General features: G+C 40.0%; 1 protein-coding gene across 1 annotated transcript; it reads left to right on the forward strand.

Annotated features, from left to right (window-relative positions):
- micall2b (mical-like 2b) lies at positions 1-19,467 on the forward strand. The gene is made up of 16 exons (XM_049571880.1): positions 1-428; positions 3,019-3,067; positions 6,539-6,680; positions 6,768-6,955; positions 7,162-7,289; positions 8,184-8,912; positions 9,019-9,221; positions 10,270-10,327; positions 10,867-11,009; positions 11,240-11,304; positions 12,461-12,584; positions 12,676-12,778; positions 14,935-15,008; positions 15,090-15,204; positions 17,666-17,712; positions 18,966-19,467. Exons 1-16 carry the CDS (start codon positions 286-288, stop codon positions 19,040-19,042), a joined length of 2,388 nt encoding a protein of 795 aa, XP_049427837.1. The 5' UTR covers positions 1-285; the 3' UTR covers positions 19,043-19,467.
- Positions 19,468-24,489: the final 5,022 nt, after the last annotated feature.

Raw genomic sequence — 24,489 nt, forward strand, 5'->3', positions numbered from 1 at the left:
ATACCGCGTCACTATCGACCTTTCACAGGTGTCACATCCACTTTGTTTCCATGTTCTCAGTCGAGAGAAGGTGATTCCCACACACACACGCCAGCACACACACATATTCACACAGAGTCCTGCTGTCTGTCATTTCCTGGATCCGGCGTGTCCAAGCGGCTGTGGAAACTTTCTGAAGTTTGGTGTTGGAGGGAGGAAGAGGAGGAGTGGGGGAGCTCCGGGAGTCTTAACACAGCGGTCGCCGCTGCACTCACACGCGGATCAGATCGGCTCTGAACTCCGGGGATGTCGGCCGTCAAGGCGCTGCAGCAGTGGTGCAAGCTCCGGTGTGAGGGCTACCGGGATGTGTCCATCACCAACATGACCACGTCTTTCAGGGACGGCTTGGCTTTCTGCGCGCTCATCCACAAACACAGACCCGATCTCATGTGAGTAGTGAAACCAGAAGACTTGACAACACGCAGGGACTGAGTGGTTTTCCTAGTGTTGTAAAACACCAAGCAGTGCCAGATGTATTCTGGCTATTTATATATATATAAACTATAGAGGAGAAGGAGTCCATTGGTTTTACTTCCCAGCTTTATGGTAGGGTTCAGCTGTTCTTTAATAGAAGGGAACAAACTTCAGCTTCATGGGTCTGCTGGAAAAACAGGAACAGCAGCTCAGATGTGGACTGAAGAGTTCAGTGACCGAGGAGGGCCAAAATACAGAGTGGCCCCCCTGAGGTCTGCAGCAAGGGCCACTAACTATGTAGTGTTAGTGGAGTCTGTATGTTTTACACTTGGACTAGATTTTATTATCTCTATTGACTAATTTTACTGGACATCATAATCATCTTTTTCGATTCTCAGTATTATCCTCAAGGACATACTTACAGAAATAGAGTATAACGATAGAATAAGTATGTTTTCTTTAGTGTACAATCACCTGAAAATAAGAATTGTTGTGTTTTTGTTACCTTAGAATGAGCTGTTTTAATCTGCATAGTCATGTTTTACAGTAGCCCAGAATGGACAAACCAAACACTGGCTCTAGATAGGGCCATTTACGTTTATATGTCAGTCACTGTGTGTAAGCAGCCCCTCCCTAACAAGAGCGTTGGAAAAAACACTAATTTTTTTTTTGTAGCGTGAAACCACTTTATTCAGTTTTTTTTAGGGGTTTCAATCACCAGGTTTGTTTGTTTAGAAAAGGAGTGTACTTCTCCTGTACAAGTAACACTGAAGGAATTCTAACCAGGAGAACTTTCAGCCGGTTGCAATCTGCAATCCTCACCAGCAGATGTCACTGAATTCCCGTCGATCTCACACACTGTTACTTTAAAGCTCAAGACTTAAACTTGGCTTAAAGGACTTGAGACTTAACTCCCTTAAAAACAAGTTGAACTGAGGCTTGTAAGCAACATTCAGATCTCAGGCTTTGATCTGGTAAAATCCTGGAGGATCAAGCCATAAATATGATACTGAGAATTAAATGCAACTGAATTAATAGCACAAAAATATATTACTTTAAAAAACATGTATCTGAATTTATATGGTCTGATCTGCATCATCAAAGTAAAATTCAAGATGAAATCATCTTCATATGAACTTACAACTTGAACTTAACAAGGCTGAGTAATTGAGCCTTAGTCATTATTTTCTTCCATTACAGCCACCCATCTTGCACACTGAAGTATTAGGCCTGTACATGGAAAGATCATGGTGTCAAGCAGTGTATTAAAAAAAAAAAACCCCAGTTGTTGGAACGTCATTAAGCAATAACAGACTTATTGTTGATGGGCATATTGCTTAAAACACGACTTGCCATTGCTTCAAAAGACTCAAAAACTAACAGCTAATGATGTTTATGACCATTAAATAATCTCTTGATTATTTTTTGGCCAACATTGCCTGCAAAAATGAAAAAAAAAAATCACCTCACCTCTCAGAGCCTCCATACTTGATTCTTTTTTTTGCTTATTCCATAAAATATATGACAGTAATGAAAAACGCCCCAGAGCCGGTGGTGATGTCTTTATAATGTTTGTCTTTTCTGGCAAACAGTGCGCAACCCAAATATGTTCAGTTTTTAACTTCATGAAATGGAGAACAGCGGCAGGTTTTTCGACATTTGAGAAACAGAAATTATTGTATATTTGGATATTTTGAGTGTTAATAACTTAAACTTGTAAGTAACAATCAAAAATTGTGTTTAATATTCTGCCTATTGACGTGAGTCGTTTAGTCAGCTAAACATTTCAGCTCTTCCTGTCTCTGTGGCCCCTGCTACTTACTATTTGGATGGACTAGGGTGCACTTACAGATTAAAATTAAAGTTACTTTGAATGTCTTACAGTTTGATAATGTGTTACACACCCATTCCAAAAAACCACCTCCTTCCTTCAGGATTTCCTGATAACTTCCCGCCAGGGTTTATTGGTTAATATTTTTTACTTGACAGCTAAAAAGTCTTTCAGCACAAGATATTCTGAATAAGATCTGTCCATGTTAGGCTTTGGTTGAATATTCCAAGGACTTGACTCACCATCTCTTGTTGAGCTTTGGCCAGTTTCACACAGAGACGCCTGGGTTTGTTCCAGGCAGGCCATTATGGAAGACAGACAGTAGTTTCATTTTAAGATGAGACACAGCTGCTCCAGTGCTTTCCGTTCCACTTTTTCGCTGCAGCCAGACGAGCGTGGCGGCACATTTCATGTTTACATGGGCTGAAGCTTTAAACGTTGGTTAAAGGCTTTGCTTCGGTTTACTGAACATAGACACTGTAATGCCTTTATGAATGCAGGCTGAGCTTTCTGTAAGGTTCAGCTGTATGACAAACTGACATGAGATCATATGACACCACAGCGGTCATGTAATGAATCGATCTGTCACACTGTCAGTGTCATGATATGTGTTCATATGTGTGTGTGTGACTAAATGACACATTTTTGGTCCAGACTGCTGGTAAACAAATGAATGAGGAAGGGAAGTTGGATCTCATGTTTTGTTACTAATTTTTTCCCATCCTCTGTTGCAGTGACTTTGATTCACTCAGGAAGGAGGATGTTTATGAGAACAACAAACTGGTAAGAAATGTTTACATGCTGCATTTTGACCTTTTTATTTGATGTTGTTTTGGATTTTTTGTTCAGACAAACTCTTGTTACCTGGAGTACACACAGCTTTTTGGTATAGCAGATCTACAGACATTCATGGTCTCCAGAGGAGGAATCCACCTGACTTAAAGGGACACATCACTCCCTAAATGATCATTAGTATGTTACTTACAATGTGTCGTGTTGAATTTCCACATTCACGTCCACAGTGAATGACAAATCCAAAAAAGGGGAACATTCTTGATTATTTGAAGTCTTGGGGGTCTGCATTTAACACCAACAAAGCTATATCATACGCAGCACAAGTGCGCTCCTCATCCATGCATGAGACTGTTAATGCGGAAGTGTTTTGAATATTATGATTTTAGCAAAAATGCATGTTTTTGGGAAGTACTGAGCACACAACTGGATAAACAAGATGTTTTTATTTAATTTTGCTGTTGTTAAACGCGGACCCCTATGACTTAAATTCATCAAGAATTTTCTCGGCCATTGGATTCTTCGTTCACTGTGGAGATATGCAAAAAAAACAAGGTTTTCCTCAAGACTTCAACGTAACATGGGATGAGTACATGATAAACAAATAATCACTTAGTGGATGAAGTATTCCTTTAAAGGCTCCCTGTGGAGTTTAAGACCTCTAGTTTCAATATGGAGCCGTTTGTCCATTAGTGGGTCCCCGATTTGTTTATTTCGAGTGATACTGTCGCTCTAGGTGTCACACTATTCCACTAATTAGCAGGTGGTGGTAACATGCTAAGATGTGCTGCAGTGTGTCAACAAGGGCATTAAGGAAGACCACAAGCTTGTAAAAATGGATGTAATCAATGCAGGGTATAAAATACTTCTAGCAGGATTTAGGGGCATCTGTGGGCAAAAGTAGTATATTTATCACTAAGTTTCTGTCAGTTTATAATGACCTGAAAATAAGAATAAAGACTGTCCCAGACTCAGAATTATGTCAGTCAAATCAGATTCAGCAGTTTAATATGAATATTCGACAGATAGTTTTTGCCATATGAAGTTTGGACAGGGCTCAGCGGGACGTTCAGTGTGACGGCAGCATTCACGTAATAAAGTAAACAAGCTAACTGCGCTAACGAAATGTCAGAAATGTGCAACAACATTTTGTGCTGACACTAGATATCAAACAAAAGCCAGAGACTGTGTCGTATTAAGTTGCTGTGAGCTGTAAATTCACCACAGAAGGCAGAAGATAATGTTATTTTGGAGCCTTACACTGCAGTCTCTCTTCCTTCCTGCTGCTGCATCATATCCGTAGCTGTCTGTACTAAAGAGTAGAATGAAAGTCAAGAGCGCTCACGCTGCAGAAACCTCCTTAATCACAGCTAGCAGAATCTGGGGCTCAAAACAGAAGTAACTGCACAGCACAGTGACTATCACACCGACATAAAACCCCCCACGATTGCTCGACTTAAGGCAGTCTCAGCTGACTGAGGGGTCTCCGATTGATTATTCAAATCTTCGACTTTTGGGGGCATCCCTAGTAAGAATAGATATATTTTTGTTACCTTAAAATAAGTGTCTATATCTACATACAGAGTGGGTCCACCAAGTTGTTTCTACAGTAGCCCAGAACGGACAAATCAAATACTGGCTCTAAGCAGGGCCATTCGTGTTTTTGTATTGACCACAAGCGGCATCGTCTGGGGCTGAAAAATGAAGCCAGTGCGAAAGTGTCAAAAACTGCAGTTCACTGAATGACCTCTTGAGGCTGACTCCAAAACAGAGTTAATCCCCAGAGCCCCCCATGTTAAAATACCCACTTTACAGCAGAAATAAACACGTTTTCAGCCTGGTTCAAAAAACAGTTTTGGGCTCTATAGCTTATTTCCCCTACATGACAGCTGATTTTTTTTAGATTTTTATAGATCTTACCTGTTTACATTTTTATTATGGCCCAAGGCTCTGCATATTTAAGGGTGGGGCCGCTTGAGTGTCTTCAAGGTGTCACTACAGTTTATGAGTCAGCCCTACCCCTTGCTCCCCTGCAGCTCCAGCCTCTCGTCCAAATATGGTTACTTCTGGCTCCAAAAAAAAAAATACAAAAAAACCCAAGATGGCAGCGGCGCAAATGCCAGACTCAAGGCTTCAAAACGGCAGTCCACAAACCAGTGGGTGCCGTTATGGAAGCTATGTCCATTATTTATACTGTCTATGGCTGGGCACTATAGTTCTCCCATACGTTTGGCACATGGGAGAAGTTTCAGTTCTGCAACATCACCACAAGATGTCACTAAATCCCACACACTGTGCCTTTAAATCAAGCCAAAAATAATTAAGGAATGAATTGCTAGTAAAAGTAAATGTACCTTGCAGGCATAGATTGCTGCTACGTGCGTGTTGGCTCTGGATATTACATCTGTACTACTTGATGTTATGTAACTGGGAATTTTCTAAAACATCAGAGTTCAAGCATAGCTGAGAGGAGAAGTCATTGCCAAATACAAAGTGTTTCAGTCTGGACACTTTGACGTGGCTGCTTTATGGCTTTCTTTACTTTCACTTTCCCTGAGGAGCTCCATAACTTGACTCTGAGCTCTGAAACTGACACAAGATCAACATCTGTTGCTCTTTGAAGTGAAGATATTTATATTTGAAGATATTAAACAAAAGCCCAAATTAGCAGCCATTGTTTGACACTATTCAGGATCAGCTGAGACAAACGAAAGGAACAGATCGGTTAAAAACAACAAGCTGTAAGAGATTAAAGGGCACAGTAAAGTAAACAGTGTTTTTATGGCGCACCTGATCATCAGATTACTGATTAAGTTTTGACTCTTGTAGGTACTCTTCAGGCCTGCCTCTGCTTGTCGCCTTTTATGCTTCCATGAAATCGCTAAACTTTGGAAATTCCTGACTCACTTTCTCTGTCAACACATAAGGTGTAGATTCAATCTGTGGCCAGAATTTTACCACAACAAACCAAAGGGAATTTATTTAGGATATGCAAAAAACAAATATGGATGATAGAAAACATTAATTCCAACACACAAAACACATGTCCACATCCAAAGGTAGGATGGACATCTAGGAATACAAATGGAAACTTTTTCAAAACTGCCAACATGTATTTGCGCTCTTGCTTTCCTCAGTGTCAAAACACACTGATTTTGGCCAGAATTCCTTTGAGAATAAAAAAAGAGAATACCCACTTAAAGTAAAGCTTTTCAGTTTCCTTTTGACAGAAAACTTTCTGTGGGACACTCACAGTGCCAAACATGCACTTGAATACTAAGCAGCTTAAGTCTTGTTTGAAGTGTGTTAAGATGCAGAAAGTCATGTTGAGGTCTCAGAAAGTCAGATCTGCTTTTCATGTGATTTATTGATCCATTTCAATCTTTGGCCACTGGGTCTAGAAGCTAAAAATTCACCCTGAGCTGCATCTGTTTTGTTGGATAAAGCCGATGTTTTTTGCAGGCCTTCAAGGTTGCGGAGGAGGAGTTGGGAATTCCAGCACTGCTGGATGCAGAAGACATGGTGGCTCTTAAGGTCCCTGACCGCCTCAGTATCCTGACATACGTCTCACAGTACTACAACTACTTCCATGGACGCTCCCCAAGTGAGTATCAGTGTCTCTGTGTTCGCCTTTGTTCCCTTCTTCCTGTCTCATGTGTCTCTATCACTCTGTTCATCCATGTGTTTGCAGTTGGTGGTATGGGAGGTATAAAGCGCCCAGCTGACGCTCCCACAGAGGAACCGTCTGGGAAGAAGAACCAGCCGGTGGTGGCGAAGGTGTTTCCCTCTTCCACCCCTGCCAGAGAGAACAGCCCTCCCCCCTCCTCCAACATCTCAAAGCCCTCTCCTTCCCCAAGACAAACCAGAAATGCTACAAAGGTAATCTTTGCTGCCTGAATATCTTACACAAATATTTGCAAAGCCAAACTCATTAAAAATGACCCAAATACCTACGCTGCTCTGTTGTGTCAGTGCAAAACCGCTATTGCAAAACAAATAAAAATCCCACATTGCCTCAGACGAGTTTCAGTAAGTATGGTAATACTCTCCTAAACATTTACACATTCTCTCTTCCCCTCTTTTAGGATGTTGTGGTTGAGAAATCCCATCAGACAGGCACCCTGAGTAACAAATGTGTGTCATGCAACAAGCACGTTCACCTGGTGCAGCGACATCTAGTGGACGGGAAGCTCTATCACAGGAGCTGTGCAAAGTAAGGACCCATAGATGAGTTTAATTATAACTGATGCTTATAGAGTTGAGAGTGTGCCACCAGAACGATTAGAGACGCTTTAATTCTCAATTAAAATCAAAGTTAAAAAAAGTTAACTAATTGATAAATCTGAAAAAGCAATTATAAATTGATTAATCAATTTGCATTTAAATTATGCATTAAAAGAGTACACCACTGATTTTTCATTGTGCTCCTATAACAGTGTTTGACTCGCAATGGTCAATTAAGGGAAGAATACAATCAAACTTGGTGCAGCAGACACGTTCTTCCTGCTTGTCATAATTGACACCTACATTACCCACAATGCAACTCAACTGTTGGCAGTTTGCTTGGAGATCTGTGTATGCTAGTACTGGCTAATGTAACCTAGAGCCGTTATACCTGTGTCTTGCTTACTATATTTCGTGTCACCGTCCATTTGTGTGACATTTACAGTTCACATTTCATGAAAAATCGGTCCAGCATATGACACCCTCCATCCTTACACCCTTAGCAGCGGTTAAGAGAAAAATCCTCCACCTAAAAACCCTTTAATTAGAAAAAATGGTAGAAACCTCAGGAGGAGCAACTGAGGAGGAATCCCTCTCCCAGGATAGACAGAGGTGCAATAGATGTGTGTACAGAACAGACCAACGTAATAATCCATATGCCAAAATGATACATAGAATGTTAACATATATGGAAAATCTCTATAACCTGAAAATACAAGGCAACATCATGTTTACAGTGATGTGGGAAATATAAAGGCATAAAAAATCAAAAGTGAACTCTAGGCTGTTTGGAAAGTCCTTTATCGTCTTCCTACCACAGATGGTAGAAATCCAAGTATTACACACTACAACAATTATATGTCTTGTGCTTTCTGTCTTCTAGGTCAGTGTCGTCCACAAACACACCTGCACCTTTCAGAGATTTACCCACAAACACCCCTGTTTCCAAGTTTACACCTCTGCCAGACTCCACCAAAACAAACACAACCACTACCACTCACACATCCTCCAGACTGAGACCATCATGGCTGACGGAGAAACCCAGCACCCCTCCCAGCTTCTCCTCCACTTTCTCGACTCCATCTCCTTCCCAGCCAGCTTCAAGTCTCTCCTCTGCTTCTAAAGACTCTCAGACATCTGTTGTCTCCAAACCCACAGCTTCACGGACTACTTGTGAATCTCCCTTCACCACAACAACCACTTCTATCAACACCAGGCCCACTGCTGCTCCCCGTACCTCCACCACGGCTGCGAAGACACAGCAGTCCAAGCTGAAGTTCTTACAGTCAGATAACACAGCTAAAGATGAAGAGAAAAAGACGACAACTGTCAAGTTTGACATAAATAAAGGGACGAATGTGACCAGTAAGGTGCAGGAGGCCACAGCAGGGCAGGCCGTCACTGTGGTTGTAAATGTTGGTGGCCTTGGCCAAAAGGAAGCAAATAAGAGCTTGAACACAGGTGGGGAGAAAGCTAAAGCAGCAGGTGTAGGTGGAGATTCAAAGGCTAAAGCAACGGCAGCAGCCTTCATCTCCAAAAAACTAGCTGAGGAGAACAACAATAACAACAGCAAGCCATCGTGGACAAATGTAGTGTTAAAGAAAACTGACAAGTAAGTAATCGAACCACACTCACATGACCAGACTTTATGGTGTCGTGCTGCAGCCTGACCTCTACTGGTGAATAACAGCATTTAATAACACTTCATCTCCAATCAGACCTTCTCAAGTGGAGACACCAAAGAAGGAGACAGAAGGAGTCAGAGGGAGAGTGAGGCTGAAACCAGACCCGTCAATCCTCGCCGACTTTCAGATTCCGACAGACACCCGGACTCCGAGCCCATCCGGCAAGAGTGGAGTCAGAGCAAGAACTCCAGACAGAGGCAGCCCAAAGCCCGGCAGGGCATCACCCAACACCTCAGGTTCAACTCACACACTTTGATAACTGCACAGAGCAGTTAAACCTGTTTTAATGCGTGTTCTTGTGGGTGTGTGTGGGAGCAGTGAGTGGGAAAGCCTGATTTGTGTACGGTATGATCTATCAGAAAGCACTGGTCGTATTATGATATGGCAAATACATGCAAAATCACACATTAAGTTGTGAAATTAATGTTCAAAGCTGTGAGCTGTGTTGAATTACATGACAGGAAACTTGTCGTGTTAAATAAATAGTTCAGCTTGCTCAGCGCCATAAAGTCATAAACTTAATTAATCCAGAGGGAGATTGTTGTGCATCGGTTGCTATACAAAGTGGGAAGGAGTGCAAATATATAAAGTATGGAAAAAAACAAAATATATATGATAAAAATTAACAGCAAGGTGCAAAAAAAAAAAACTGTGAACAGGTTAATAGTGAACAATGACACAACATGATTTTGTTCAAGTTCAGTTTGGCTTCATGTTTTAATAGTTGTTCAGATGTAACACAGTAATACAGGCTCAAGGGTTCACTAGCTTTCCAGAGCTATTAACCCACATCTCATGGTCTTCTTCTGTAAATTCTACATTGCACATGAAGAAGACCTTGCACAAAGAAAAGCTACACGGTGTACCTTGAGTTTGGATTAGTTTCTTACACATTCTGTTCACAGAGGTAAAGAATGAACTTGTCATTGTGTTGTGTAATAGATCTCTTTAGGAAAAATGTCCATTTGCATTCCATGGGATTTTTTGGGGGGGATTTTTTAATGTTTGACATACTCATTGATGCCTTGATGACAGCTCTCGTGTTATTTTCATGGTGCTCAATAAGTGTCACTGTTAGAATCAGAACACACAGCAGGTTACAGTAAATGTGGACTTTTTATTTTGTTCTTGCCCTAAATTTGACCTGCTGTCGGTGACAAATAGCTCTATCAGCGAAACAATAACAACAGGAAGTGACACTGGATAGTTGATGGGTGTGATTCATGAGCTGAACCCGAAAGTGAAAAACACTCAAGATTTGTTTCATTTCCTTTTTCTCATCAGCATCAGAAAACAACGAGTCTCCTGCGGACTGGCGGTCAAAGCTCAAACCCATCTCAAAGTAAGATGTGTTATATTGGCATTATCTTGTTCAGTGTTTCCTCCATGTTCTGTGTTTCTGGTTAATTCCTTGCCCTTACTGGCTCAGTTTCTACTGTCATACCTCCAGCAGGGAGTATCTGTACGTGGGCGGGCATCACAGCGTATCAACATCTCTTATCTCTCCTGATGTCCTGTCCATCCATCCATCCTTTGATCCTGTCTTTCATCCATCTATCCAACCTTGCCTCCCTCAGGAAGCCTGTACCTGCTGCTCCTCCAAATGGCTCAGCCATCATTTGTAGTCAGAGCTTTCAGTCTCTCCTCTTCCGCCACATGCATGTGAGCCCCAAATGGTGTCAAGACTGAGTAGAGTCCTCCGTGGTGCAACATATGCTCAGTGCTCAGTTCCTTTCCCCCGGATGACCTTTCCTCCCACACTCATGAATCAAAAGGAAGCACTGTAGAAAAGGGGACTACTTGTAGGAGCAGATAAATTGCCATTAATTAAATTCTGTCTCTCTTTTTCTCTTTTCCTGCTCGTCCTCTATCCATCCACAGACCGGCTGTTCCGTCACAGCCCTCGCCGAAACCATGGGCTAATGGAGCCGGAAAGCCTCAGACTTCAGAACTGTCCGTTGGGCCTTCTCCCTCCTCACATCCTTCAACCCCGAGCATTTCTGTCACTCCACCTGCATCAAAGGGTAACACTTTATTCTGCTTAAATATGATTCACTAAAAAGAAAGAAAAAAATTTGTACATTGCTATCTTGTAGCCAATCTTCTTTTATTATAGGACAATGTTTATACCACAAATGGTCTTCCTAAAAATTAGCCAAACATGATTCAGACCTCTCAGGGTTGCCTCCCTCTTTTGTCTTTGTTCTTAGTGGGTTTATATCAATTTTTTGTATTTTATCTCTTTTTATTTAAGGATTCCAGAATGGTCAAAAAGATCTGACTGCAAATGGCACCAAGACAGAGGCAAAGATTTCCAAGGTACCTGAACCGTCAATGGAAAAAAAAAATTCTTTAGTTCATACATCATTGTTCAGTCAGACTGAGCTATAGGCCTATTCACTGTATAAGCTCTAATATAGCTAAAGCATTTAACGCTAACAAAGTTAGCAAGTACATAGAAGTGGTTAAGTGTGTAACATTACCAAAACCAAAATAATAGGAACACTAAGTAGTTGATAGATAAAATGAGCTAGTGAAAGACATATAAAAGACTAAAAATAAATAACATTTAATTTATTTAATCTACTGATTGGTGTTAAAGGGAAAAAAAATACATTTCTCTGATAACCAACTGATTGAAGGATAGGAAAACCTTTTACACTATCAGCCAGCAGTCATTGTAAGGCTGTTTGTGAGTGTCTGCTGCCCTAGTTTTTGCGGTGTGTCCTGCATCGTTGGCAGTAGTAGGCCCAGTCTTGTTTTCATCCAAGTAGGCTTGTTGAATAGGTGTCAGAGATGAAATTACTCTGATTGGCCGTTCAGCTCAGTGCACAAGAAGAGACACTGAATTGAGGAAAGAAAAAAAAAAAGGCTAAAGTCAAGAGGGTGTGAGATTGAAACAAACTTGTTATGTAAGGTAAGATTATTTTTGTAGTCATTGAGCCATTCAGCAGAAATGGTTCATACTTGTTTGAGTTATAGTTCGCTGGTGCACAGTGAATATCCTCTGTTGTTTTAACATTGGGTTGTGTTGTCAATGTGCTAACTGGCTAACTAGCATCCTAAATATGTCCTGTTGGTCACCTGGTTTCCTTTTTTAGTGAAAAATACAGACTACCTCCACCTGCTGGTATGGAGAGTTATTTTCTCTCACGTAGGTGCAGAATGTACATGTGGTTGGATGTTAGCTGGAGCATAGATATCAAAACATACACGTATATTTGTCTCTGGGCTGTAGTCTTTGTGGTGTGTTCAATGCAACATTTCAGCCGAGACACAGGTGACAAGAGTTGACGCAACAGTCGGCCTTCGTCATCATTACTTCTTTGAGGATGGTTTGGTGTGTCTGGGCCTTAAGGATGTCATATAATAATACCACTGGGATGGCATGGTCATGTTCACCTGCGTTCTTGATCCATGTTTTGGTTCACATCCTCCATTTTAATTTTTGCATATATGTGTGTTACGTCTGTAGACTAAACCAGACTACATTCCTAAAGACGAAATCATAAGGGAACTGAAGGAGATTGAAGATAATTTGAATGAGTGGGAGAGGAGGGGAGTGGAGCTGGAGGTGAGGCTCCGCAGCTCTGAAGAAGGTGAGATAAACACACTCATTATTGTATGAGCCCTCACGGATTTAGCAGAAGGTGTGTATATGGGATTAAACTGTGTGTGTTTGTGTGTCAGAGGGCGTAGATGACTCTCTCATGGATGGGCTCATGGTCGAGTGGTTCAACTTGATCAGGAACAAGCAGGTGGCCATGCGCCGGGAGTCCGAACTGGTCTACATGTGAGTACGCCCACATACACACAACGCACTTAGAAAAGGGGCATGCCACTATTTAGCGATTAGTGAAACAGACTTGTGGCCAGAAGGCTGACAGTTTGAATTCCCAGTGTCCTCCCTCCCCCGTCCCACAGCAGGGCGTCCTGGAACGAGACGGCACAGCGCCCCACTGGCTGCAGCGTGAAGCAGGATGCTATTTAACAGCACACATGCACCGCAATTATTTCTTTCATAAATTCATGTTAAACCTCTACCAAGGCCACAACCCTGCAATTTTATGTATATAACAAAAAAATATTGAGAACATTTTCTGCTTTTGAATCTAGATTTGCACTGAAAAACAGACAGTGTCAGAATTCATTTTTTTTGCTGGGAACTGAGTTAATGGACATTAAATTGATAGTTTTATGTTGTCAATGGATCAAATGCTTATGTGTAGTGTGAAAGAGGTCGCTCATGAATGATCATCTGCCCTGCAACCGCGTGTCTTAGTGTCTTTAAGCTTATTGGTTGGATGGGACCAAGTCATTGTTTTGCGAGTCACAACTAAGTCTCAAGTCCTAAACTTTGAGTTTTGAGTCCTAAACAAGTCATAATGCGCTCTTCATCAAATGTAATGCGTTTTAACAAAAGATTAATAGATTCAATTTACATAAAATGCTTTTTTAAAATGTGTATTTACAGTATTTATCAAAACAAGTTTTTGCGCCTCTGTCTGTAATTTTTGCCTGTTTTGCATATTGTAATTTGTTTTTTGTGGATGACTGTGTAGTTTTTGTACACAAGCGAAACTATCATTGGTATAGTTTTTTCCAACTAGCACTCAGTAAGGTAACATTGTTTTCTCCTGCAACTTGACCAGATGTTGTCAGATTGGTTTAAACAAAGTGGATCTGATGAATTAAGTGCTGACTTGCTTGGAATAAATAGTGTTAATAGTGTTAGTAGATTTCATAATTGAAGGAAAATTGATTGATTTGTGGTACTTTTTAAAGAACGTACTTTTTAATCTTTGGGCTCAGAGAAAGTATCAAGTATTTAGTTTACTTACTTAGTTGAAAGTCTTTTTTGATTTTGTTAATCTGAGTCTATAGTCATCTGATTTGTGACTCGATTATGATTCATATCAAAGTCATATGACTTGAACCCACACCTCTGGTTTTGACACACTGCAACTTAATTGTTTCAGTCCTATAAACCCAGTGTACACTACCTGGCCAGCACCAAATGGGAGACGGGCAAAGTTAATGACAGTCTAGTGAACATTGTGCATCAAGCAGCGCAAGAGCTAGATATTTTTCTCAGACCAAAATGGAGCTAAAGGTTGAGTGAATATTGGACTTGGACTTAGCTTCAAATACATTTTTCTGTTCTGTAATTGCTGGATATCTAAATGAGCAATAACTATAAATTTAGACCAGTGTTGGGTTTACAGATTGTTTCTGCTGCCCCCAAGTGGCCAAAAACTGAGCTAATGCAGGTTTAAATAAATCATAGATATGGTGCTGTTTAACCACCTGTATATGTGGCTCAGGAGGAAGATGGTAGACAGAGGTACAGTACATACTGAAGATTGTAATGTGCTTTGTCTGGCAAGGAAGAAAAGCATTACAGTATATAAATGTGGTCTTTTTTCCATTTATAGTTTGAATTCCATCAGTGTATAAATCTTATCAGTAAATACATTAGGTGCAGTGTATGTTTTTTTTTTTTATAATTCTGGCAATTTATGTCGAATAGGCCACACCCATTTGGAATTTGGCCAAATTTTACACAAAAATGAAACGAATATATCACAAATGTTTTTGTGCTGTCCTCTGAACACCAAATTTAGTGAAGGTTGGATAGATTTGTGAATTTTGTGAGAAAAAAAATGGTGGAAAAAGTTGAGCATGAAAGTCCAGTCTGGACCTTGGCTATAGAGGTTTGGCAAAATGATCTTAACTCCGTGTCATTAATCTACTCAGTGTAGGCTACTTAATGAAGCTTTCAACCAGAGATCATGGAAAATGTGTTAAGGCAGTGATGGTACAGCTCATCTGAATAGTTTTGGAACTGAGGCAAAACTAGATTTATCAAACAACAAGACAATAGACATACAACTCTACATGACAGTAACAAATACAACAGTTTAAATTCATATATTGTTTTGTGTGTAGTGGAAGGACCCAGGACCTGGAGGAAGAGCAGCCCAGTGTTGAGCAGGAGCTCAGACGACTGATGGACAAACCAGGTGAGAGTTTGAGGAAACTCATTCAACACAAGACACAACATGAAACAGACCTGAGATTAAAATGTGTTTCTGTTTGTACAGAACATCTGAAAACAGCCTGGGACCGGAAGAGAGAAGAGCAGCTGATGGCCAAACTGGTGGAGATCGTCAATGACAGAAACGCTATAGTAGATGGTCTGGATGAGGACAGACTCAGGTGTGTATACGACTATAGTGGAGGCTAAGCTGCTGTTATTTATAATGATTAGGTTTGCGACAGTATGAGTTTGCAAAGTACTGTTGTTGTCATTTGCTCGTGGTTAGTAGATGTTATATTTCTTTCGTCATGAACTATGTGGATTATCTTCAACAGCACAAATTTCAAAGTCTCCCCTTTGAAGTAAAAATTGATTAAACACGTTGGTGCCCACCAGCTGCAGGATAATGTTATAAAATCCAAAATGTTGGTAAAAAATAATTGGACTGGAGTGGTGCTAGCTAACAGCTAGCTTGTCAGAGAAGATGCTTTTGAGCCTCCTGTATGTGTTATTCAGAGCTGATTCCACCTGGTCGAGAACAGACTCTCAGGATCTCAAGGATTTTTATTAAGAGGATTATCAAACATAAAAGCAGCAAGACAATACGCTAAAATTTGGAGACTGTGGTTTGTGCTCAGTCTGGTTATCAACCTTGTTAAACTGTGTGGGAAATGTGAAATAGCATGTTGTGTAAAATTGTATAATTTTCTGGTCTTGCAAGGTCCAAAGCAGCTGTTGCCCCACCGTTTTTTCTACCTAAAAACAGCAACAGATTATGTTGTTGATTTTAGATGGTTAAGAATTCTTCTGGATGACATAATGTTACATGGTCAAGAGGAAGTTAAGTGGAAAATTGTTTGTAGTGTATGAAATTCAGGGTTTTAGGGTTCATATTGAGTGTACACAGGACTCTTAGCTCTTTTTTGTACACATTTTCACGACCTCAGTTTAACTCAAAATGTGTTTTACTTACTTAGTTAATGACCCTGAATGGAAAAGGCCTCCGAAACAAGCTAAAAGTAAAGTTGTCCCAATGGGGCATCAGCAGGGGAGATACCAAATACCTGCTGATGTCTGTGAGTCCGAGACTTTAGAGACTTGTTGAATGCAAAGGATTTTACCTTAAATGATATATATGAATGCCTGCACTTTTCAGCTGATGTGGATGTGAAATTAAAACTGGGCATGGGCACTTCACCCTCATAGTAAAGCTCAAACTATTATTTCATGAATTTGTTACAAATGTTTATAATCATTTAAGTCGTATATCGAGGAAAAATGCTAAATATTCAGTGTTTACAGGTTCTCAGATTTGAGGAATAGTGATTTTTTTTTATCAATTTTATATCACTGTAAATTGAATATCTCTGGGTTTTGGACTATTTGTGAGACAAAACAAGCAGTTTAAAGACATTACTTTGGCTCTGGGAAATTGTGAATGAAATTGAAATGAATAAATAAACTAAAGAAACAATTAAATCGATAAAGAAGAAATGATTAGCATCAGCATTATCTCATGGTCATTGTTTGGTTTCAAATCCTGTGTACTCGAGTGTAGAGCCAACATAACAAAATGTCACTGCACAGTTCTCACGTTAGGGCTGCCCCCGACTAAGAATTTTCCTTGTCGATCAATAGTTGTCATTTAGGGCCATTAGTCAACCAGTCGCCTGCATGTTTACGAGATTAATTTAATTATTAAATGATATATTTTGGGCGGGGCAACACAACTGTTTGAGTTCAAGGTGTGAGAAAGAATAGTATCAGTAACATTGTTAACACTGTGCTACATTACAGAGAAATACAAACGGTATTAAAGAACCTTCATTAATATAGGCCTATATTTTATCTACAAGTGCACGTCACTCACTGAGCGAGCCGCCTGTTAATGACGCTGTCCGCAAAGCAGTAATGATTGTGCTAAGTGGATAATGGGCATGTAGCTGCTGACATGTTTCAGATGATATGTCATGTTTGTAGTCGACCAATGAAGATAAGTTTACATATCACCTTGGGTTCATCCTTCACCTTCTCAAAATGATCCCACACTTTGGATTTCCTGCCTGACATGTTACTAACTAGCCTGTGTAATAACCGCAGGTACCAGCCCTGGAAATTAGGGGCTGTACACGTGCCACGGCACGTCAGTGCAGAGCTGATCTTCTTCCAGGCGCTGTTTTTAAGTGCGTAGGCCTATCGTCCTTGGGACAGATATAAAGCTCTGGGTAGCCCTGCACCAAAATGATCAACTTTTCCATTATTTGTCAGACGAATATTTACAGAAGAAGGGAAAGATATCTGTCAGCTGTGATTGGTTTGTAATGTGACTCCTGTCTAACTGCTGAGCGTGGCCACTTCCTGTGTCTGTCTTTTCATATTAAATTCCCACACGGTCCAGTCATATAGGTTTTGATTTATTTTGACATGGTGCAGCTCCTAATAGAGCTTCCCTTTTGTTTTTTTTGTTTTTTTCTGCGACTAAGCAACCAAGGAAATCTTACCGACTAATGACCTTTCTGGTCGACCAACGTTGAGTTAACTATTAGGGGGCCCTATATTCCATTGAATGTATGAATACAGTATGTTCATACAGGTGTGAACTGATGTTAATCTGTGTTTGTTTTTTCTGCGTTTTCTCAGGGAGGAAGAGGAGGACGAGCAGCTAAACAAGATGATGATGAATTTCAGTGAGTATCTCCCAACACCTCCACAGGCCGTCTGCCCCTCCACCCCCCGCTCTGTTCATTAGTTATCACAACCCCGATGTCACTGCAACTTAGTTGGCTTATAAATTATCCAATTGAGGATTTCCATCATGGGTGCCTCTAATTGAAGTAGATAGAATTCTCATTGTGGTTTATGGAAGTGTGTGTGTGTGTGTGTCTGTCTGTGTGTGTGCGTGTGAGAGTGTGCTGCATTTTTAAGGGTGCCACCGGGCGATGTTTTCATCTCATTTGATCTAATGACTGCTAATGGAAAAAGCATCAAACAAAATGCTCCCCCTCTTTTTGTCAGCGGCATTTCCTATTAGACAAATGGATAATGTAGCTGGTTAATTTGACCCTCTGATAGAATAGAGTTAAAGCCGCCTTCATTTGCAATTCATGACCGGGAAAGCAGGGCTGAAAATTGAGGAGATTTATTGAACTTCAGTGAAAGGTCGTTATGTTGCAGCGAGTGAATGCCGACCGTGGGCTAAAGACTAGCCATTTCATTTTAATGTATTCATAAAGTTAATGCCAAAGTTTCACAGTTCAGTCCTACTCTGAGTGCAGTCATGTGATAGTTTACACACATGTTGTATCACGCAAGATAAATGCTGCTTTATACCACAGCCACGGAAAATACAGCTTTTTCATTTTCTGGCAGGTGTTTTTTTTTTAACTTGTATTGCCTCAAACAAAGGTTAACTGACATCCTGAAACAGGATGCTAATTACATTTAACTGCGTGTAACCATGGCAACAGTGCCTCTGCTTATGTGAACCCTCACTGGTGAAACAGACCTAGCTTATGACTCAAAATGAATAGAAACAAACTTTTAAACACAACTTTTTTTTTGCTTGTGTAAAGTGAATGTGAAAGAAACCCTATGATACATACAGATGTGTACCAATATTACATATATGAATTATATCAGAATCAGCTTGTGGTGGCCCCACCTCATCTGGGCGCTGTGGGGGTACATGCCCAAAAATGTCCTGAACACAAAAAATAAGACGACCTCGCCACACACTTCAGGTGGGTCATAAGTGATGACTGAGAGGGATTACCTCTGTTTGAGTCTAGATTTTCAGTTTTATTTTTAAATAGCCGAAAATATAAAAATTGTTTGGGTTTATTGATTGAGCTGTCACAGAATTACTATTACCAATCTCATGTGTCACGTTCCCCTCTGTCATCTTTTGACTAACCTCCCCTCCCGCTTGTCTCCCTCTCAGACATGAAGAAAGACAAGCCAAAGAAAAAGTCTCCGATGTCCAAACTGTTCGGCTGGGGGAACAAGAAGGAGGGATGATGCTCCTCGTACACAGCGCCTGCTACAGTCTTTGATGTTTTATTTCATTTCTTTTTTTTTTTTGTTGTAGTCTTAATGTCAGTGTACTCAGCCTGTGATTCATGGGATAACACTGATAGTCTGTGTGTGTGCGTGTGATCCGTCATTCTAAGCGCTTTTAGAAAAATGCCCTTCCCTCTGTCGACTGCATCACTCAAGATCTGACATTACTTGTGCCTGCTAGTGCCACACACACACATGCAAACACACAAATGCACAGACACAGCTGATGTTGAGGGGTTAATGACTCACCAGCCGTGTTGTGATTGGGTTCAGTGCTCCACTTGTTAGTTTTAATACCCTTCTAGTCTTAATCTGTCTACTTAATGCTCTCGAACACACACACACACACACACACACACACACACACACACACACACACACACACACGTTCTCCTTATATCTTCTTACATATGCGACATATTGAGATGTTGGTTGTATACAGTACCACTACAGATGCTAATACGGGTTAAAGAACAGAGGTCGGACAGATGCGTCGTGCTCTCTGCTCATGTTTCAGTTCACACTACAAGAACAACTTCAGGGTCACTTTCTGACTCTGATGTTGTCAATTACATGTGTAAATTGCATTTAATCTTAGAGGTCTCTCTCTGTCTGTAGTTTTCTGTCAAATACAGCATCTTTTTTTTCTTGGACGACGTAGACTCAGAGCACTGCCCTTTGAGAAGAACAAGTTTGGTTTTTTTAAAAAAAATCTTTTCTTGTTATAATAGCGTCATCTAGTCCGGTGGTTTCCAATTTGAGGTTTATTTATTATGGGATAATTTAGCCAAGGTGGGAACAAGTCTTTGTTTTGCAAGTCAAAAGCAAGTCTTTGCACTTAAGTCCTAATTCATGTCTAAAGTCCTAATCTTTGAATTAAGAGTCTTCAACAAGTCATCATGCGCTCTTCCCCAAATGTAATGCCATTTTAACAACAAAGTAAGAATATATAAGATTTACAAAAACGTTAAGGCTTTTATAAAGATTTGTATTTATTTTCATGGAAGTTGTTCCGTCTTCGTCTGTAATTTTTGACCCACACGTTTTGCACACTGCGATTCATTTTGTGTTGACCACTGCATAGATTTTGTGAGTGAGCAAAATAGCTTTGGTATCATTTTCTTCAGCTGACGCTCAGTAACGTAACGTTTGTTCTTCCTGCAGCTCCTCTGCAGCTTGATTGGACCCTGTCAGATTGGTTCAAAGTGGATGTGGAGAATGAGGTGTTGACTTGTTTGAAATGATTAGCATTAGCTTTAGTTGATTCAGGAAATCGGGGGGAAATAAATTGATTTTTGAAACATTTTTTAAGTAATAAAATTTTTAATCTGTAGGCTTGGGGGAGGGGATCAAGTATTTTCAAGTCAAAAGGCTCAAGTCTGATTTAAATTATGAGTCACTGGTGTTAATCCAAGTGGAGTTGCAAGTCTTTTTGACTTGGTTGAGTCCAAAATCATCAGATTTGTGACTCGAGTCCACACCTCTCAAATTTAGAGTCTAAGATATAATCACTCTGCAGCTGAATGTGTCACAGTCTGTATGCAGGCATAAGTTTGTTTTTTGAAACCATAGTTCTTGAAAAACACTCGTGCACACAGCATTTCACTCTTGACCTTTGGGAAACATATATCCTGAAGGTTTACTCTCTAAGTTAGAGCTTTCAACTGCATATTTAGGTTTGAAAATCAGCTGTGATTCTTCCTGAATGAAGCAAAAAGCTCTGAATCATCAACTGCACCTTTGAGCTTATAGTCTCTCCAGATAATGCATTTATGAGCGAAAGCAGTCACTGGATGTCATGTCATGTTTTACTGTCCTATCCAATCATGTTCTGTTGGACTTGAATATGCAGTTTGTGGTTTTATATCTGGTCTGCGTCACGTCACTCAAATAGATTAATCACTCAAACTAAAAGTTTGAGTAAAAACTAAAAGTTTGAGTAGACTGGATGATTGTGAGTGTTAGAAATATAAGATCTGGTCCATATTGGATCTTTGTATGTTTTAAATCTTTCTTTTGCTGAATTAACTGTTTAGCTTGTCTGTGTCATAATCTATAACTCTAGAGGCACTGAGGCAAACTTTTAATGTCTGTGTTGTGACCCAAAGTGCTCAATTTCAACACAGAATGTAACTCTGTATATATGTTTGTGTTCTTGTCCCTTTTATTCTCCTCTCGCTCAGCTGTATATATTGTATAAAGTTGGTACTTAACAGCAGTCTGATTATTAAATGGAGAAACAGGCCTGGATGTTTTAACAGATTACTGTAATAAATCTACTGAAATTTTAATAAAATGACAACATCATGAATTGATCATGGCTCTCTGAAATTTACTCATATGGAAGTAGAATTTAATGCTGCATGTTATTATTGTTGAACTTTGTTAATTCAATGCATTTCACCTGACAGTAGCTCCTGCAGAGCAGTGGTGGTCGCAGGTGGTTGTCATATTACTTACCTAAATGTTCTATAGCCTAAACTAGGGCTTTTATTTTGGTAGTTTTATTCATGCACTGTAATGTTCTGATCATATTTGGCCCATGTAGAATTAATCATTGGTCTCAGAAAACAGTCGCAGTTGCAGTGAAAATGTATTTTCTCTGTGGAAACACCAGGAGGCAGCATGAGACTTTCCATGTCACTGGAGCTCCCAGAGTGCAAATCTCTTTGTATCTTTTGGTCTGTAGAGCTGACGAATACACTAAAGGTCCAGTCTGAACACAGAATAATACACACATAGATACATTTTATATGTATATCCCAAAAGAAGTAAAGTTTTCAGCTTTGGGTTTTCCTTTTATTCTCACTAATGCAGAACAGCAACACAGGCTTCACTCTTCCACTTTGTTACCACTTCCCTAGTGAAACTATTACATAATACACAAACTGTAATGTTACACATATCTCTTTTTCTCTTGTGTCAGGAATGACTAAAATTCTAATAAAACACAGAATCCGATGGACTTTAATAGTCAGTAACAATCTTTAAGTCCTCTTTTGCTTTAGCAAAATGTGTGCTACAGAGGCTTCCTATTTTCTGCACTTCAGATACTTACTTCTCCAATAACAGAGTGAGGAGGAAACATGCCAGTTTCATAACTAGTTGTTCAAAGCCAGTTTCAAGTCATGTCAGGTCAGGTAGCTTAAAATTACAAATCACAAATTTGCCTCAAAGGGCTTTAAAATCTGCACAGCACACGACAACCCTATTATCCGTATGTCCTTTTTTTCCTTTTTGTTTCTCAAATATAACACATCAAAAACACCTTTTTGCAAAGGGACAAGATTTTTTTCTAGCAAGAATATAAAAGTTATGATGCTGAAGTAGGAAAGGAGAAAGTAGAAACAAGAATAACTTAGAAATATGAAGATCTTATTTGTTTCCTAACTGCATATCATTTCATTTCTGGTCCCCCCCCTTTTTTTTTTTTTTAATAAAAATCATCTTACTGCCATCACTACAGCTGAGAGTCCCTAGATTCACCATAACCCTTTACCATACAAATCAATTATTAAATCATTTTTTTTGTTTTTGTTTTATTTTTAAAATTCAAGACACAGAAAATGCTGTAATTTAGATAAATATGTTTCTGCTGAACCTCTGCATGTATAAAATATAGGTTTGTCTAAAACATTTCAAGCATGTACTTAGAACATTTGAAGATTTGTGACCAAAAACCGAGCAGTCCACCGTCTTGTCATCCTACCTGTAAAAGCTACAGGTGAAGAATAAGCATGCAGCTGTTAATCTCCTGCAACAAAACCACAGAATCACTGAGCTCTGAGCGTCACACATGCACACACAACACTGTCTCTCTGCTACGCTTAAAATATCCATACACGGTAGCAAAGAGGAAAAGAGAGGAATACTACAATAAAGAAGAAAAGAGCAGGAAAATTGACTTTTAGCTCTAAGTTGTTTTTTTTATATATATATATCTTTGGTGTGAAAATACAAAACTGTGTAATCTCCCCCTCTCTAAAGGCAACATCTGTTCCTGTTGTTATGTGTGAAAGTGTTTGTTGATTCCTTCCTAAAACCATGATAAAATGTTCCATCACTGCACCGCTGTGTGTCTGAATCAATCACGTCTCCGCTAAACTTTGGAACATGTTTATCTTTGGGGCAAAAACGTGCCTTTAAGTCGACTCTGTAAGGTACATTTATAATGTGGCAGAGTGCTGTTTCAGCGCAGACTGTAAATATACCTTTGAGGTGGTTCATTTACATAACACAGTGGGCCCTCACATATCATTCACACAGACTTTTAAACAGTTTAGTGAGTTTTCGGTGAGGCTCGACGCCGTCCTGACATAATGTGATTCAACCATTCACAGCTCATATCTGTTAAATCCATGTTAAAAAAAGTATAAAGTTGACATTAGCATACACTCAACCTGTTTGTATTGTTGTTTCACACGCCTTTATGCTCTTCTCCTCACTGCTTTAAGGTTTCAAAGGAAGCTGTGTTCATAATTTGACACACTGCACACTTCCCACTATTTCTCTTCATCCCTTTACCAGTGTTCAGCGTGGTCTTTCACACACTGCAGATTTTATGGTGTCTTAAAGTCACCTCAAGTTAACTTCCTGTTTTTATTCATCACTTTAGTTATTTAACATTTTCTTTCTCCTGGTACGTGCATTGATTGTTTTATTTTCCACTTGGGGGCAGCACGAACCACACGCTGAAGACACAAAATTATCACCTTATAGAACTGATATACTAAAAATGTTTTAGCAAGTTGTCTATGTACACGTCCAGCAGACAAGGAGCAACATTAATATTTGTTTGGTGTCATGTTTGCGTCCATTTAAAGGGCAGTGTGTAATATTTAGGGAGATTCAGTGGCGTCTTGTGGTGACCTGCTACCTATGTAGACATAAACATCTTATTCTAAGGTAATGAAAACTCAGCTAGTCTTATTTTCAGGTGATTATACACTAAAAGAAGCTCTGAAACTATGAACTATTTTTACCAGGGTTTATTCATTGAAACTAAGCAAAGGACCTGAGAGTGCTGAGACTGAACTAAAACTTTGTGATTTGTGCAGCTTCAAAATATAGAAAACACAAATTCATGAGCCACCTCTATGTAGACACGTCTGACTCTGTGCAGGTTTGTTCAGGGGTTGTTTCTTGTACACTGGGCTATGGGCCAAAATGTGTTTCCCAGTTTGGCGTGCGACTACATGACTGGCCTGCACAGAGGCCCCCAACCCAATTTGACACTTTTGGGATGAGCTGTGACAGCGCCTATGAGCCAGGTCTTACTGCCCTACATCAGTGTTCGACCTCACTAATGCTCTTGTAACTGAATGGGTGCAGAGCCCTGCAGCCGGGGTCCAACACCTTGTGTAAAGAGTGAAACCAGAAGAGAGGAGGCTGTTAAAGCAGCAGAT

This window comes from Epinephelus fuscoguttatus, linkage group LG3, assembly GCF_011397635.1.
Source record: "Epinephelus fuscoguttatus linkage group LG3, E.fuscoguttatus.final_Chr_v1".
NCBI classification, from domain to species: domain Eukaryota; kingdom Metazoa; phylum Chordata; class Actinopteri; order Perciformes; family Serranidae; genus Epinephelus; species Epinephelus fuscoguttatus.